Source organism: Balaenoptera borealis (assembly GCF_965194805.1).
Source record: "Balaenoptera borealis genome assembly, chromosome: 7".
NCBI classification, from domain to species: domain Eukaryota; kingdom Metazoa; phylum Chordata; class Mammalia; order Artiodactyla; family Balaenopteridae; genus Balaenoptera; species Balaenoptera borealis.
Genome location: NC_138864.1, coordinates 23831176 through 23845321, shown reverse-complemented (window position 1 = coordinate 23845321; position 14146 = coordinate 23831176). Strand labels below are relative to the sequence as shown.

The window sequence follows — 14146 nt, the reverse complement described above, 5'->3', positions numbered from 1 at the left end:
GGAATTCCTGAGTTTTAGTTCTTTATATATTCTGGATATTAACCCCTTATCAGATATATGACTTACAAATATTTTCTCTCATTCTGTAGGTTGCCTTTTCACTGCTGACTGGGTACAGAAAGGTCAGGCTTTTTTCTTTTTTTCATTTCTAACTTCTACAATTGTCTAACTGCTCTCTTCCGTTCCTCATCTCCCCAATTCATTTCTTTCAAACCTGCTCTCTTCTCTGGCTCTCCTGTATCTGAAGATGGTACCACTCTTTGGCATCAGGGTCAAACATGGAAACCGTTTACCTCCTCATCCCTTGTTAATGTCAAATTAGTGAACAACTTCTATTTACCTTCACTCTATTTATAAATCTAGTCACTACTCATTGCGTATCGAATAAGCCAGGTACTTTACAAACATTGTTATTTAATGCATCCACAGTGCTGTGAGGTCAAGGGGAAAATTAAAGCACAGGGATTAAAGAAGTTACCCAAGAGTACAGAGTTTAAATGACTAAAGCAGGATTTAAACTCTGCGACCTGAGCCTGAGTTGATCTTGCAATCTGTTGCTCAGGGAACTCGCCACGGTGAGCGGCTAAGGGAGAGCGACGTTCCCTCCTAACAGCGAAACCTTCTCACTCCCCTTTGCTGCTCTCCCGCCGCAGGGCGTCTCCTCCGGGGCGTTCTTCCGCCCGTTTCTGGGGCAAAAGGGCCCGCGGAGGCGGCTTTACTTCCGGTGAGGAAGGGAAAGGCGGGGGCGCCACCGGAAGCGAGGAAGGTGCTGTGTAATCACCCAGCAAGCCGAGGTCCTTGGATCTCCTAAAATGCCGGATTACCTCGGTGCAGATCAGCGGAAAACCAAAGAAGATGAGAAGGACGACAAGCCCATCCGAGGTCAGTTGACGTAGGCAGGAGCTCCGGGCCGGGGCAGGACCAGTCTTGGCCCGGGGTCCGGGATGGGGGGCTTGGATTCTTGCTCGGCGCTCCATCGCTTTTGTGCCGCTAGTGATTTGAGTCTGGTGCGGCAGCCGGGTTGACCGGCCTGTCCTCTCCGTCTCCCTCTACCAGCCCCGCGTCCTGTGTTCATCTCCCGCTGATCGAAATTTTTATTCACATTCAGCTCTCAGGTCTTGAGGGAGTCACGCGCCCCGCTTGGCCTTGCAGGCCTTGAAAAGTTCCCCGCCTGGCGGTGCTTGGTCGCCTGGACCCTCTTGGCTGTCTCTCCTCCCCCTCAAGTGACAGCTTGCTGTTATCACTGTATAGCCAGGATCCTGAGACATAATTTTCTTTTTTAAAAAACATTCCTTAGACTAGATAATTCATTCACATGATTCAAAACACGAAAGCGAAAAAGATAAATGGAAAGGTGTCTCATCCGTGACCCCGGCCCCCTCTTATCCACGGAGGCAACTGATGTTGCCGTTTTGCCTCATCTTTCTAGGCATTTTCTGTGTACATACAAGCAAGTTTGTTTGTATATTCTTTTTTTTTTTTTTACATATATGTAACATGCTGTACATCTTGCTTTTTAAAAAATCTTAATGATATAAGTTCATATCATTATGTACAGTCAGTGTGGTCTGTATAGTATCCCAAATGATTGGGTGTTCAGTAATAATCATCAGTAATAATCATTATTGATGGACATTGCGTTTTCTTCCAGTCTGTTGGCCATTGTAGGGCAATGAATAACCTTGTTAATTAATATAACTCTTTACTACATGCACAAACACAAGCTGTAGGGTAAATTTTAGAAATGAAGTTGTAATTTTTATAGACACTGCTGGGTTATTCTCCTTACAGACTATACCACTTGACCCTTTCCCTGCAGCACGTTCGTTCATGATTTCTTCCCAGTAGCCCCTTTTGTAAAAGCCTTATCTTTATGCTGTTTTCTTTTGTTCCTTATAGGCTATTTTAAAACATTCTTATGGTGGTTTTTTGTTGTCTTTCCTTCCTAAACAACTTCAACCTCTCCTAGCACCCTTTCTTCTTAATATCCACCCACCCCTCAGAGAAGGAGCATTTCCTCTCCACTTTCATCTCACTCTTTTCCCTTGAAAGAGGTACTCAGTCACCTAGTGTAAAATTTAGTCACAGAGATGTAACATTTCATCTGGGTAGGTTGTAATTCTATAACTATATTAACAAATTTATCCCTTGGATACAGTTATGACTAATGTGTGTAGCATTTTTCTGCGCTTCTTCCTCCATGTCTTACTGGGTCTTTAGAGCAACACTGAGGCTGACATTTTTCCAGGTGAGAAGACTGATGCTCAGAGAACTTAAATGGTTTTTCCAAGGTTACTTAGCAAATGCATGACCTTGCTGGGACTAGTGCTTAGGTCGTTTTGAATCTCAAAGTCTGTTCTTTGGGCTCCCTGTTCTTGTTATGTCATATCACTTTGAAGCTATGTTATGTACTTTTTAAAATCTGCCTTCACCCAGTTAGATAAAAGTTCCTTGAGTCCAGGAACTATTTGATGGTTGTGTTTATATCATTACAACTTTTCACAGTTTTTCTCACTCAATGCAATCTGAATTGAACAGAAAAGAATCGTAAGCTCTAGTTTCTTTTGTTTGAATTTCATGTATTATCTCTTTTCTTTTAGCTCTGGATGAGGGGGATATTGCCTTGCTGAAAACTTATGTAAGTCCTTTCAATGTCTACAAAATATAGATGTTTTGTGTTGAAATAAGGACTCTTGTTGGTATTGGCCTTCCAGAATAGTTGGAAGAGACTGTCCAGCTGTTTAATCTTCACTGAAAAAAGTTATCCACCTACAGTTTCTATTTAGAATAGATGAGAGAGTAAATACTCAGTGTGTCTAAGCTTATACATTATCTTTGTACTATTTGTAATTAAAGTGCGGTACTATATTGAAAGATATTTGAAATAATTTACTATATTTAAAATGTATGAAAATGAATTAGATCTGAAGTGGTAAGTTTTAATGCATAGAAATGGACTTGAATTTTAGATAATTTCAGGCATGATTTTCATTTGTTACCTTGCATAATGGTGTGTTGCCTGTTAGGGGAATATATTGGTTCAGGAATAGTTCTGAAAATGATAGATTCCCTCTCTCTACTCTCATTTCACAAGCTTTAGGACAATAATAGCTATTACAAGTGTAACTGTTAAAAGTTTTTGTTTATAGTTTAATATATTGTTGGTATCCTGATATTCTAATTAAACTGACCTTTATCTCCTAGGGTCAGAGCACTTACTCTAGGCAAATCAAACAGGTTGAAGATGACATTCAACAACTTCTCAAGAAAATTAATGAGCTCACGGGTATGTATATTTTTTATTTCTGTTTCCCCTCTTTATGGGTAATGGTTTGATTATATCAAAGGAGCTGAAATGCAAATGTCACTCTTCCATGAATCACAGATTTAAAAAAATTATTATCCTTCCCATCTGTTAAGAAATTGGATCTCATTTAATAATCTCTTTTCATTACCTTTTACAAGGAAGTTTAATGCTTAAGCAATTAAAAAACATCATCCTTTAAGCAAGTATTGGTTCTGTTGGTCAAAGCCAAGTTCAGTTGACTATAATAAATAAGTCAAAATTTCTTCTTGAATAAAAATATGATCTCACATGGTACTGCTTGAAGCAAGCGGGCTATGGCCTAGTAGTCGGAAACTTCTTTTAGGGAACTTGGGTGGTGAAGTTTTATATTGATAGTATTTGACTTGCACAAAAAAATGTCAAAATATGGCATCGCATCACATTTTGACCTGTGACTACTTTAGGGCCGTGGTTTTCAACTGGGATCATCCCCCTAGGACATTCGGCAGCATCTAGACTCATTCTTGATTCTCCCAACTTAAGGGGGAGGTGGTGCTAGTGACTAGTGGCCAGAGGCCGGGACGCTCCTGACCATCCTGGAATGCACAGGACGCCCCCCGCGTCAAGTTATTCAGTCCAGAATGGTAGTGGTGCTGGGGTGAGAAAGCTTGCGTTACAGTCCAGTGAATTTTGTAATCTTTCCTTACGTAGGTATTAAAGAGTCTGACACTGGCCTGGCCCCACCAGCACTCTGGGATTTGGCTGCCGATAAGCAAACACTCCAGAGTGAACAGCCTTTGCAGGTGGCAAGGTACGCATAGTGCTCTGTGGAAATTTATTTTTATCTGTACTTTCAGGTACTTTTTCAAGTCTTGGGTATAATGTAATAGTTCGTAAAGAATTTTTATGCCATATTCCAAGTAAATGCAGCTTTCTCCAAAAGTATCTGGGGTTAAAACTTTATACTTTAAACAATTATTTAAGAAATAGATGAAGACATAATCATATAAAAGATTCAAATGATACAGGCAGAGACAGAGCAAAATATGAAAACCTTCCTTCCCGTCTAACTACTGAAAATGATTTGGTCCTCTTAATCCTGCAGTGCGTCTTCACGTATATATTTACATACAAAGAAACGTCCTGTTTTCTTTTTAGATATAACTACATATTTTGGAAATCTTTCATTGTCTTTGTTATAGATGTACCTTTTTTATTTCTTGTTTCTCTTGTTTTTTAAAAATTACATAATATTCTGTAGGTGTTGGGTTGTTTGCAATTTCTGTTATGATAACAGTGCTGGACTGAACACTCATGTTAAATATTTCTCTACACATGTGCATACGTTTCTATAGTATAGCTTACTAGAAGTGGAATTATGGGGACAGAGGCATTTATCGTTTTGAAAATGTGTGAAAAAAAGTGATTTGGCCAGTCTACACTCTCACCCAAAGGTTTTGAGGGAAATGCATATTTGCCTGATCAATGTAAGATTTGTAATTATTGATTTTTACACTTTTGCCATTTGGGCAAAAAAATTTAAAAAAAAATTCACTTTAATTTGTGTCGTGCTGATTAGTAGTATGATAGCTACTTCTTATACTTATTAAACATTTGTATTTTTTTGACCATTCATGTTTTGTTCCATTGGATTGTTTCTTGTTAATTTTTAGGAATGCTTCATATATTGTACATATTAATCTTTTCTTAAATATGCTACAAATATTTTTTCTCAGTCTCTCACTTTTAACTTCTCGGTACTTTTTGTTGTACTGTTTTAACTTTTTAGGAGGTAAATAAAATATGTTAGCTTTGTCATTATACCTTTTGGGTTTTAATGTTGCTTAAAAAGGCCTAGCCCATTCCAAGATTATAAACATGTTCTCCTGTGTTTTATTCTAATTATTGAAAGTTTTAATTTTGCCTCTTTAATACAGTTACAGGTTATTTTTCTTTCGTCTTATCCTTTCCTTTTTCTGTCTTTCCATGCTTTCCTTTATTTGCTTTTTAGTTTTATCATGGTTTTAAAGAGTTAAATAGTTCTATAACAACAGTTTTCCCTAATTCCTCTTTACTAGAGACACCTATTTTCAAAATTTTTAGGTGGTTATTTTGGTTTCTGCCTTTCTATTTCTAATGGATAGTGTCAAGTTTTGTATATTGTAGATCACTTTTTCTTGATTTTTTAGTTTCAGGTGGTGTTTATTGGTTTTCCCACCATGAAAGATGAGGATTTTGTTTTGCTTTGTTTCCTCTACCTTCATCCCAAAGACATGTCCTTCTCATCCTTATGGCCTCATAATGTAATTATATTAAAATTTTGGTTAGATCCGTATTTAGTGTTTTCATAATTATGGCTAAGTAAACCCTATTCACAAAGAGCCATTAGTAAACTGTGATTACTTTTCCTTTCTTCGACCACCTTTTGTTTTCCTTGCCCTAACTGTCTCGTTTTTTCATTTGCCTTGTTGTCTATGTATATTACTAACTCAACCCCCCGCCCCCCGGTTTTTCCCGATCGTCTCAGTTGTTCTTCAGATGCATTAGGTCCGTCAGGTTTTCTCATGTGTACCTCAGGTGCATCAGCTGCATCAGGTATTCTCTCAGGTTCATCTTCCTGAGCAAGCCTTTCCCAGCACTTTCTGACCTGCTTCAGTTTGGACTGGTTGCCCTGAACGCCTGCTGAATCACGAGCATCCTGTGACTTCTTACCCTGGAGGTTCCCTGTGACTCTCTCCTGTTGCTCGTGTATCACGAGTTTCTCTTTCTGATTTCTTTACACCCTCATTAGGTGGCCTGTATTCTCTGGTAGCTTCCTGAAAGGGTCATTTGGGAGGTACCATTTGAGACCACATATGTCTGGAAATATCTTGGCTGATAGAAAATTCTTCTCCTTCAGAATTTTGAACGCATTGTTACATTGTCCTCTGCCTCCCGGTGTTGTTAGTCTGAAGCCATTCTGATTCCCAGTCCTGTATATGTGACCTGTTCTTCCTCTGAAAGTTGTAGGGTCTTCCCTTGTTCTCAGTGTTCTGAAATTCCATGGCTGCGTGCCTTGGTGTTGGTGTGTTCTCAGCTGTGGTGCTGCGCTCTCATGTCCTTCAGCGTGCACATTTTCTTGAAACTATTTATTTGTAAATAGTTTCTTTACATTTTCTTGGTCCTCTGTTCTGGACCTCTGTTACAGGGATATTGGACCTCCGGGAAATGCTAATCTTTCTCTCCTGCTTTTCTTTGTTTTGTCTTTTTGTTCTACTTTTTTGTTAGATTTTCTTAACTTTGAGTCTATGTATTGATTTTTTTCCCTCTCACTTAAGTTTTTAATTTCCAAGAGCTTTTCTTTCTTTCAGTGCATATGTTGTGTTGTCCTGTTCTCATATCATGGTTGTAATATGCTGTCATGTCTAAGGAAGTTAAGGATAACTGGAAGGTTTCTGTTTCCTCTAAGATGCTTTTTTCCTCTTTGCTTGCTTGTTGTCTGTCTTTTATGTTAGATGTCTGGTAATCTTACTTTGTGCTTTTGTTTAGTGGGAGACCAAAAAGCTGATAGAAGCTCTAGATTCAATAGTGAGGCATGTCTATCTCAAGCTTCACTGTAGCTTATATGGTTAAGTGTTTAGTTGGGGAGCCTTCAGGGTCAGTATCTTTAGATCCTTTCATTTGGATGGTCACTTTTCCCAGAGAAGTTGTCTTCAGTCTCGTGTTGTCTCCAATCTCCAGTATTTTGGAAGAACAGTGGAGATAGAGGGCTAGGGAATGTCAGTGGCAGGTTCACTTATGTTTAATCACCCTTCCCCTCTCACCTCCACACTCTCCTCATTTTCAGTGAAGGTACCACCACCCTACCCCTTGCCCCAGCATTTCTTGACACTTTGTTTTACTCTCCAGAATATTTTCATCACCTCCAAAAGAAACCCCGTACCTATTAACTGTCCCTATTCCCCTCTCTCACTGGCCCCTGGCAACCACTCATCTACTTCCTGTCTCTATGGATTTGCCTGTCCTGAACATTTCATATAAATGTAATTATACAAGGCATGACCTTTTTCTGGCTTCTTTAGCTTAGCATAGTGTTTTAAGCTTCACTCACGTTGTAGCTTGTACAGGAACATCTTTTTTTTTAATAGCCAGATTATATTCCAGTCTAATTTCTCTCTTCGTTGATACTCTCTGGTGAGACATTGTTCTCAGACCTCCCATTAATTCTTTAGACATGGTTTCCTTTGGTTTTTAAAAGAATATTTATGACACTGATTAAAGTTTTTGTTTAGTAAGACCAATGTCTAGGCTTTCTCAAGGACAGTTTCTGTGTACTTTTTTCCCTATGTATGGGCCATATTTTTCTTTTTGTGTCTCATAATTTTTTGATAGAAACTGGACATTTTAAATAACGTCAGTTCTGGAACTCAGATTTCCCCTTTCCCCAGGGTTTGTTACTGCTGCTGTTCCTTGCTGTTTTTTCTTTGAAGTTTTTTGGTCAGCCTCTTGTTAGCCCCAACTGGTAAATGCCGCCTCAGACAGTTGATGTTAAACAGTTGCCACCGATTGTTTCCAGTAAATGTCCTGTGGGCAGGGGGTGTGTAGACAGTGAGCTCTGAGTCTGGTCAAATAAAAGCAAGCCCTGAGAACGGAGCTTTTCAGCTAGCTGCCAGACAGGTCAATTAGTTCTCTGGGGTTGGGCTTTTGGGGAGCTCCAGTTCTTTGTCCCTGCCTTCCCCCAGGAAGGCTGCTTGTTTTCACATCTACCATGGCTGTGAGGCTGTTGGCTTTCAAGTCTTGTGCAGAGCTGGGGAGAGGGCTGTGGGATGAAGGCGAATTTAAACGCAAAATGCTCGCTGTTCTTACCAGGATTCAGCCTTTTTTTTTTTTTTTTTTTTTAATTTATTTATTTATGGCTGTGTTGGGTCTTCATTTCTGTGCGAGGGCTTTCTCCAGTTGTGGCAAGTGGGGGCCACTCTTCATCGCTGTGCACGGGCCTCTCACTATCGCGGCCTCTCTTGTTGCGGAGCACAGGCTCCAGACGCGCAGGCTCAGTAATTGTGGCTCACGGGCCTAGTTGCTCCGCGGCATGTGGGATCTTCCCAGACCAGGGCTCGAACCCGTGTCCCCTGCATTGGCAGGCAGATTCTCAACCACTGCGCCACCAGGGAAGCCCTTGAATTTTATTTTATTTTTGTATACAGCAGGTTCTTATTAGTTATGTTTTATACATATTAGTGTATATATGTCAATCCCAATCTCCCAATTCATCACACCACCATCCCACCTCCCCGCCACTTTCCCCCTTGGTAAAGAGAACTTAATGATGAAATATTTGGGTTTAATTTTCCAGGGGAATGTATCTTTTGAAATTTTTATGGCTTGGCTAAAGTTGAGCAGACCCTTGGGATTGAGCATATTCTGTAGAGAAGGATCCTTAACAGTGGCCCAGTTTCTGCAGTTCTAGTTTACACCTGCTTATTAGTGTACTGCATACCCAGGAGAGAATCTAGTTACTTGAATTCATTATTAGTGGTTCAGGTTCCTTACTCTAATCAAGCCTTTTGCCATGTTAGATGCACAAAGATAATCAATGCTGATTCGGAGGACCCGAAGTACATTATCAACGTGAAGCAGTTTGCCAAGTTTGTGGTGGACCTCAGTGATCAGGTTGCACCTACGGACATTGAAGAAGGGATGAGAGTTGGGTAAGATTTCTATTTGCAGTAAATACTTGTCTTTCATTGAAGATGCCATGTCACGTTCACACCCTTGGCTTGCTTCTGAATGGGTGAACTGGGTGCCATGGAGTACTGGGGTAGCCTAGGAGAGGGCTGCAGTTGGACAGCCTTGCTGCTGCTGCATCTGTTTCCTGACCTCCCCACCCCCACTTGGCCTTTTATGCCCTCAAGTGTCATGATCAAACTAAGTACAGAATTGTAGAGTTGAGTTTGCCGGTCTATTTAAGGTAACATGGTGTAGGTGGAGGAGGCACTTGCTCTAGGATGGTTATGAGGATTAAGTGAGTTAATGTAAATAATGTATATAGAACACATGATAATTCACTCAGTAAATTTTTTGAATGTATTGGTGAGGCTCTTTTTTACCTCCTTAGTGTGGACAGAAATAAGTATCAGATTCACATTCCACTGCCTCCTAAGATTGACCCAACAGTTACCATGATGCAGGTAAGAAACTATGGGAGGGAAAAGGAATGGCATGACTAATTGCATCCATCTCAAAAAAACGTTGAAACTTTTAACTAATAAAATATTAATATGTGGGTATGTATTGAAGAGTTGCCAAAATTTTTAAAACAATTTTTCAGATGAGGAAGTCTTTATCGGTCTTTATTTTAGTAGTTTGTCTCTCACTTATTGTCATAACAAGTAATATAGCAAGTGGGTCTAGGACACTGGGCAGTGTATTCCATTTTTATTATAATTCTTACTTGCTATAAATCTGATTTTTCTTTTAGGGTATTGGGTCTGCTCTACTGGATAGAACAATTGGATTAGTATGCAAAAGCGTGTGGCTCTATGTTGTACATTTTCATCCCTCTCTTAGGTGGAGGAAAAACCTGATGTTACATATAGTGATGTGGGTGGCTGTAAGGAACAGATTGAGAAACTTCGAGAAGTAGTTGAAACCCCATTACTTCATGTAAGTGGTTGAGTCTTTTGCCTTTTAAATTTCTTTGTACAAAGATGTGAGAGCGTTTTGTGTACTGTGCACTAAAATTATGCCTATATATTAGTTTTAAAATTTTATGTTTTCCTAAACGAAAATTTTTGATGGGGTAGAGGGTAAAGGTGTGGAGAATTGGTAAGTTCCAGAAGAGAAAGCAAAAGGATTTAGTCATCAAGCCTATTCAAAAAAAGAAGAATCTGCTCTTTAGAGTGACAAGGGAGGTTGAGGCGTAACCTTTAGAATAGGTTGTAGAAGAAACAATGTGTTTTAATGCTATCAAGAAGAAATGGGCTTTAATTGAATCAAATTAAGCCTGGGGGATAATGGAAAAAACTAGGATATTAATTATCATATTATTATGTATTAAATATGAGATAATACTTTTGTTCTTTAAACACTGTAATTTTTTAAAATTAGGGGAAAAAAATGTTTTGTTAACCCTGGGTAATAGAAATACCTTTAAAAGCCATTCAGCCTTGTGTATTAATATGAGTCTAGTTTAGATCTTATGTCTTAGAATAAGTAAAATTCTTACTTAGATCAAGTATATAAATTGTGGACTTAATAATTTTGGTTTAAAAATACTGATGTAGTAGTAGTCTTGCTTTTATTATAGAGAATTGATAAGTGTAAAAATCGTGTCTCCATCACAGCCAGAGAGGTTTGTTAACCTTGGCATTGAGCCTCCTAAGGGTGTGCTGCTCTTTGGTCCACCGGGTACAGGCAAGACACTCTGTGCTCGGGCAGTTGCTAATAGGACTGACGCTTGCTTCATTCGAGTTATTGGATCTGAACTTGTACAGAAGTACGTCGGTGAGGTAAAGTAAATTGATCATAATCAAAGAATATGTAGCTCTATGAAAGATTTATAAAGCATAGATGAAATTAAAATGGGAATTCCACATTGAAGATTGAGACCTGAAATTTTTTGATTGATGGATTGTAATTAGTAGGTCAGAAGCCCAGAAGCCACCAGCCTTCCCGTGTGGTCATTTGGAAATAAAACTGCTTAACATTTTTAATCAGTATGCTCCCTACTCAGAAGGGTGACATTTTCTGCAGATTTGATTTGTAAGATCAATAACCCAGTAATGCCCAGTGAATGCATTCAAAAGTATATTCACTTCAGGGGCAGTGTTTTATGTTGTTTTGAGAAAGAGAACAGAGATTGTCTATGTGTATGTGTGTGGGTGTATGTACACACATGTATGTACACACACACACACATGTTTTTTTCATTAGAGAGTAAGTCTAGGGCTGAATATATTATAACTGAAACATTAATGATTAGTATACTTACAATGAGAATTAGAAAAAGGATCTGCATGAGTTGAGATATACTTTTATTCCTTATTAAAATCAAATTCATTGATCAGAAATGCCAAGTGATGGATCAGATGCTTTTATTTCCTCAAGTTTTATTGATTGAAATGGTGCCTTTATTTTATTTAATCGTGTTAATTTGACCTCTTCAGGTCTTAAAGTTATTGGCTATTTAATAGGTACAAAATCATGAAATTACTTAAGATTGTTTTAAAGCTAATAAGATTAATTTGACGGAATAGGTAACAAACTTCAGTCCTCCTGAAAAAGCTTTCGGTAATAATGGTTGAGAATACTGTTAGGAATATTAAAAAGTTTGAAGTATAACTTATTATATTTTAAAAGATTTAAAAACCAACTCTGAATTAACACTTTCTTTTTTTCATCAGGGGGCTCGAATGGTTCGAGAGCTCTTTGAAATGGCCAGAACAAAGAAAGCCTGCCTTATCTTCTTTGATGAAATTGATGCTATTGGAGGTATGAATGGTATCTCGAGAACTTTACAACTGGGTTTCATGAGAATTCTGTAGTAATATGTGTAAAGTTCCCCTGATACATTAATCTTGTACAGAATTTTAATTCCAACTCTTTTATGAGCTTTAGCACATCAGAGTCATGGATCTAATAAACTGTAGGGCCACACCATAAAGGAAAGAAGCGGCATTATATAGTATTGGTATTTCTCAAAGTCTTTATCTTTGAACTTTGCCAGTTTCTTTCCTAGGGCACATATTTTCACTTCAGCAACTCCTAACTTGGGATACAGCTTCACTTAATCGGATCAGAAAGCACTGGGGCATAATTTAATTGGTGGTAGTTTTTCATAAAGTGTACATAAAATAACATTATTGGCTTCATCGATTTGATGAAATACAGTATTAGCTGTGCATTCTAGACAAGTTATTTTAACTACCTCTGAGCCCCAGTTTGCTGCTTTTATAAAAGAAATGATAATTCCAGCCTTGTTTATTTCATGGGTTTTTGAGGTTTGAAGTCAGTCATAACTGTGATTGACTTTGAAAACTCTATACTGTACTATAGGCCTTGGCTACTGTTACAGTCTATAAGAGTAATAGTTCCTATTAGCTGCAGAAGTGTCATATCACCAGACAGTTGTTACTTAATGAACTTAGTGACAAAAAAAGTCTTAAAAAATATAGTGGATGCTGTAACACTGTTTGGGGACTGAGGTTAGGATACCTAAAGTCTTGCTTTTAGACTGGATGGATGTTGTGGGCTTTGGACATTCTGTAGGTAATGTTCAAGGGCCATAATTTGACCGCAGTCTGTAGATGCGGTGTTGTGACCCTGAAGTCATTTTTGTAGTATCACTGGAATAAGCCTTATGATGTCAGGATGCTCTGAAACTGTGGCTTCCAAAATGGATTTTGTATAAAACAGTATTAGGGTGAAGGAAGAAAATATTGGTACTTTTCTTCATATTTAATCTCATTTTTAAAATTTCTGTTTTTGTATTTTATAATGTACGTAATGCATTAATACAACAGTATGTATTTATACAATTTTAAAATGAAAAAATGTATACGGAGGCCTCTTCTTGTGCTATTTTGGTTGAAATGAAGAAGAGTATTGACATTAACCTAGAGTATTCTAATATATCCAAATCAGTGTGATAGTAAGCTGTTAACAGTTCTACTGTATTATGGATTTAGCCATATTTTTAAGGACAGTTTTGAGAAATTTAGAAGTTTGGCATTTTCTTACATATACTCAAATACCATTATAGTGCTGAACTTTACATGTATTCTTTTGCCTAGTCTAGGTGTATAGTATATTGTGTTGAATGGAGGTGTTTTTGAGTGACTTAAACCAAAATCCTTAAAGAGGATTTAAAAAAAATAAAGGAACTTATGTTAAATCAACCTATGACGAGTCCTTTTCTCATTAGTTTTGTGTAAATCAGGCTGTTCTTACAGGATTTGCTTAAAACTGAGAAGTTCCCTTGGGCTGGAGGGTGTGATCTGAGCTGAGATTTACTGAGCTGAGATTTACTGTGCTGCTCTGAGTAGATGTGAAGAGCGTCTTTCCTCCTGTCTTCTCAGGGGCTCGTTTTGATGATGGTGCTGGGGGTGACAATGAAGTGCAGAGGACCATGTTGGAGCTGATCAATCAGCTGGATGGGTTTGATCCTCGAGGCAACATTAAAGTTCTGATGGCCACAAACAGACCTGACACTCTGGACCCAGCACTGATGAGGCCCGGGAGACTGGACAGGAAGATTGAGTTTAGCTTACCTGATCTAGAGGTGGGAACATCATTTCACTGTAGAAAAGGGATTCTTGAAATTTTTTCTTCCTGTGCTGTTTCCCATTTTAATATTTGTCAATTCCCCTATTTTTAGGGTCGGACTCACATTTTTAAGATTCATGCCCGTTCAATGAGTGTTGAAAGAGATATCAGATTTGAATTGTTAGCACGACTGTGTCCAAATAGCACTGGTAGGTAGAAAGGTCTTGCTTCTATTTGCTGGTCTGTCTATTTGGGCTGCTTTAATTAAGCCTGTTATTTTCTTTTTGTTTGAAAGGTGCTGAGATCAGAAGCGTCTGCACAGAAGCTGGTATGTTTGCCATCCGAGCACGGCGAAAAATTGCTACTGAGAAGGATTTCTTGGAAGCTGTAAATAAGGTCATCAAGTCCTATGCCAAATTCAGTGCTACTCCGCGCTATATGACATACAACTGAGCCCTGGAGGTGTTCGTGAAAAACACTTTTCACTGGAATCCTAACGTTATATAGACTTCTTAATAACCATTTCACACACAAAATAAATGGTTTTCAAAATTGTATGTTTTTCAGATGTCTTTTCTCTGTGGTACAATAAAGGGTGATATCTAATGCCGTTAGGCA

The 14146-nt window shown here is 38.5% G+C and overlaps 1 protein-coding gene across 1 annotated transcript; it reads left to right on the top strand.

The window, feature by feature from the left end:
* The first annotated feature begins 722 nt into the window (after positions 1-722).
* PSMC2 (proteasome 26S subunit, ATPase 2) lies at positions 723-14083 on the top strand. Its single transcript, XM_082399404.1, has 12 exons — positions 723-882; positions 2601-2638; positions 3205-3286; positions 3998-4097; positions 8842-8973; positions 9381-9453; positions 9833-9928; positions 10609-10773; positions 11668-11755; positions 13342-13544; positions 13641-13737; positions 13824-14083. The coding sequence occupies exons 1-12, from the start codon at positions 813-815 to the stop codon at positions 13979-13981; spliced, it is 1302 nt and encodes a 433-aa protein (XP_082255530.1). The 5' UTR covers positions 723-812; the 3' UTR covers positions 13982-14083.
* Positions 14084-14146: the final 63 nt, after the last annotated feature.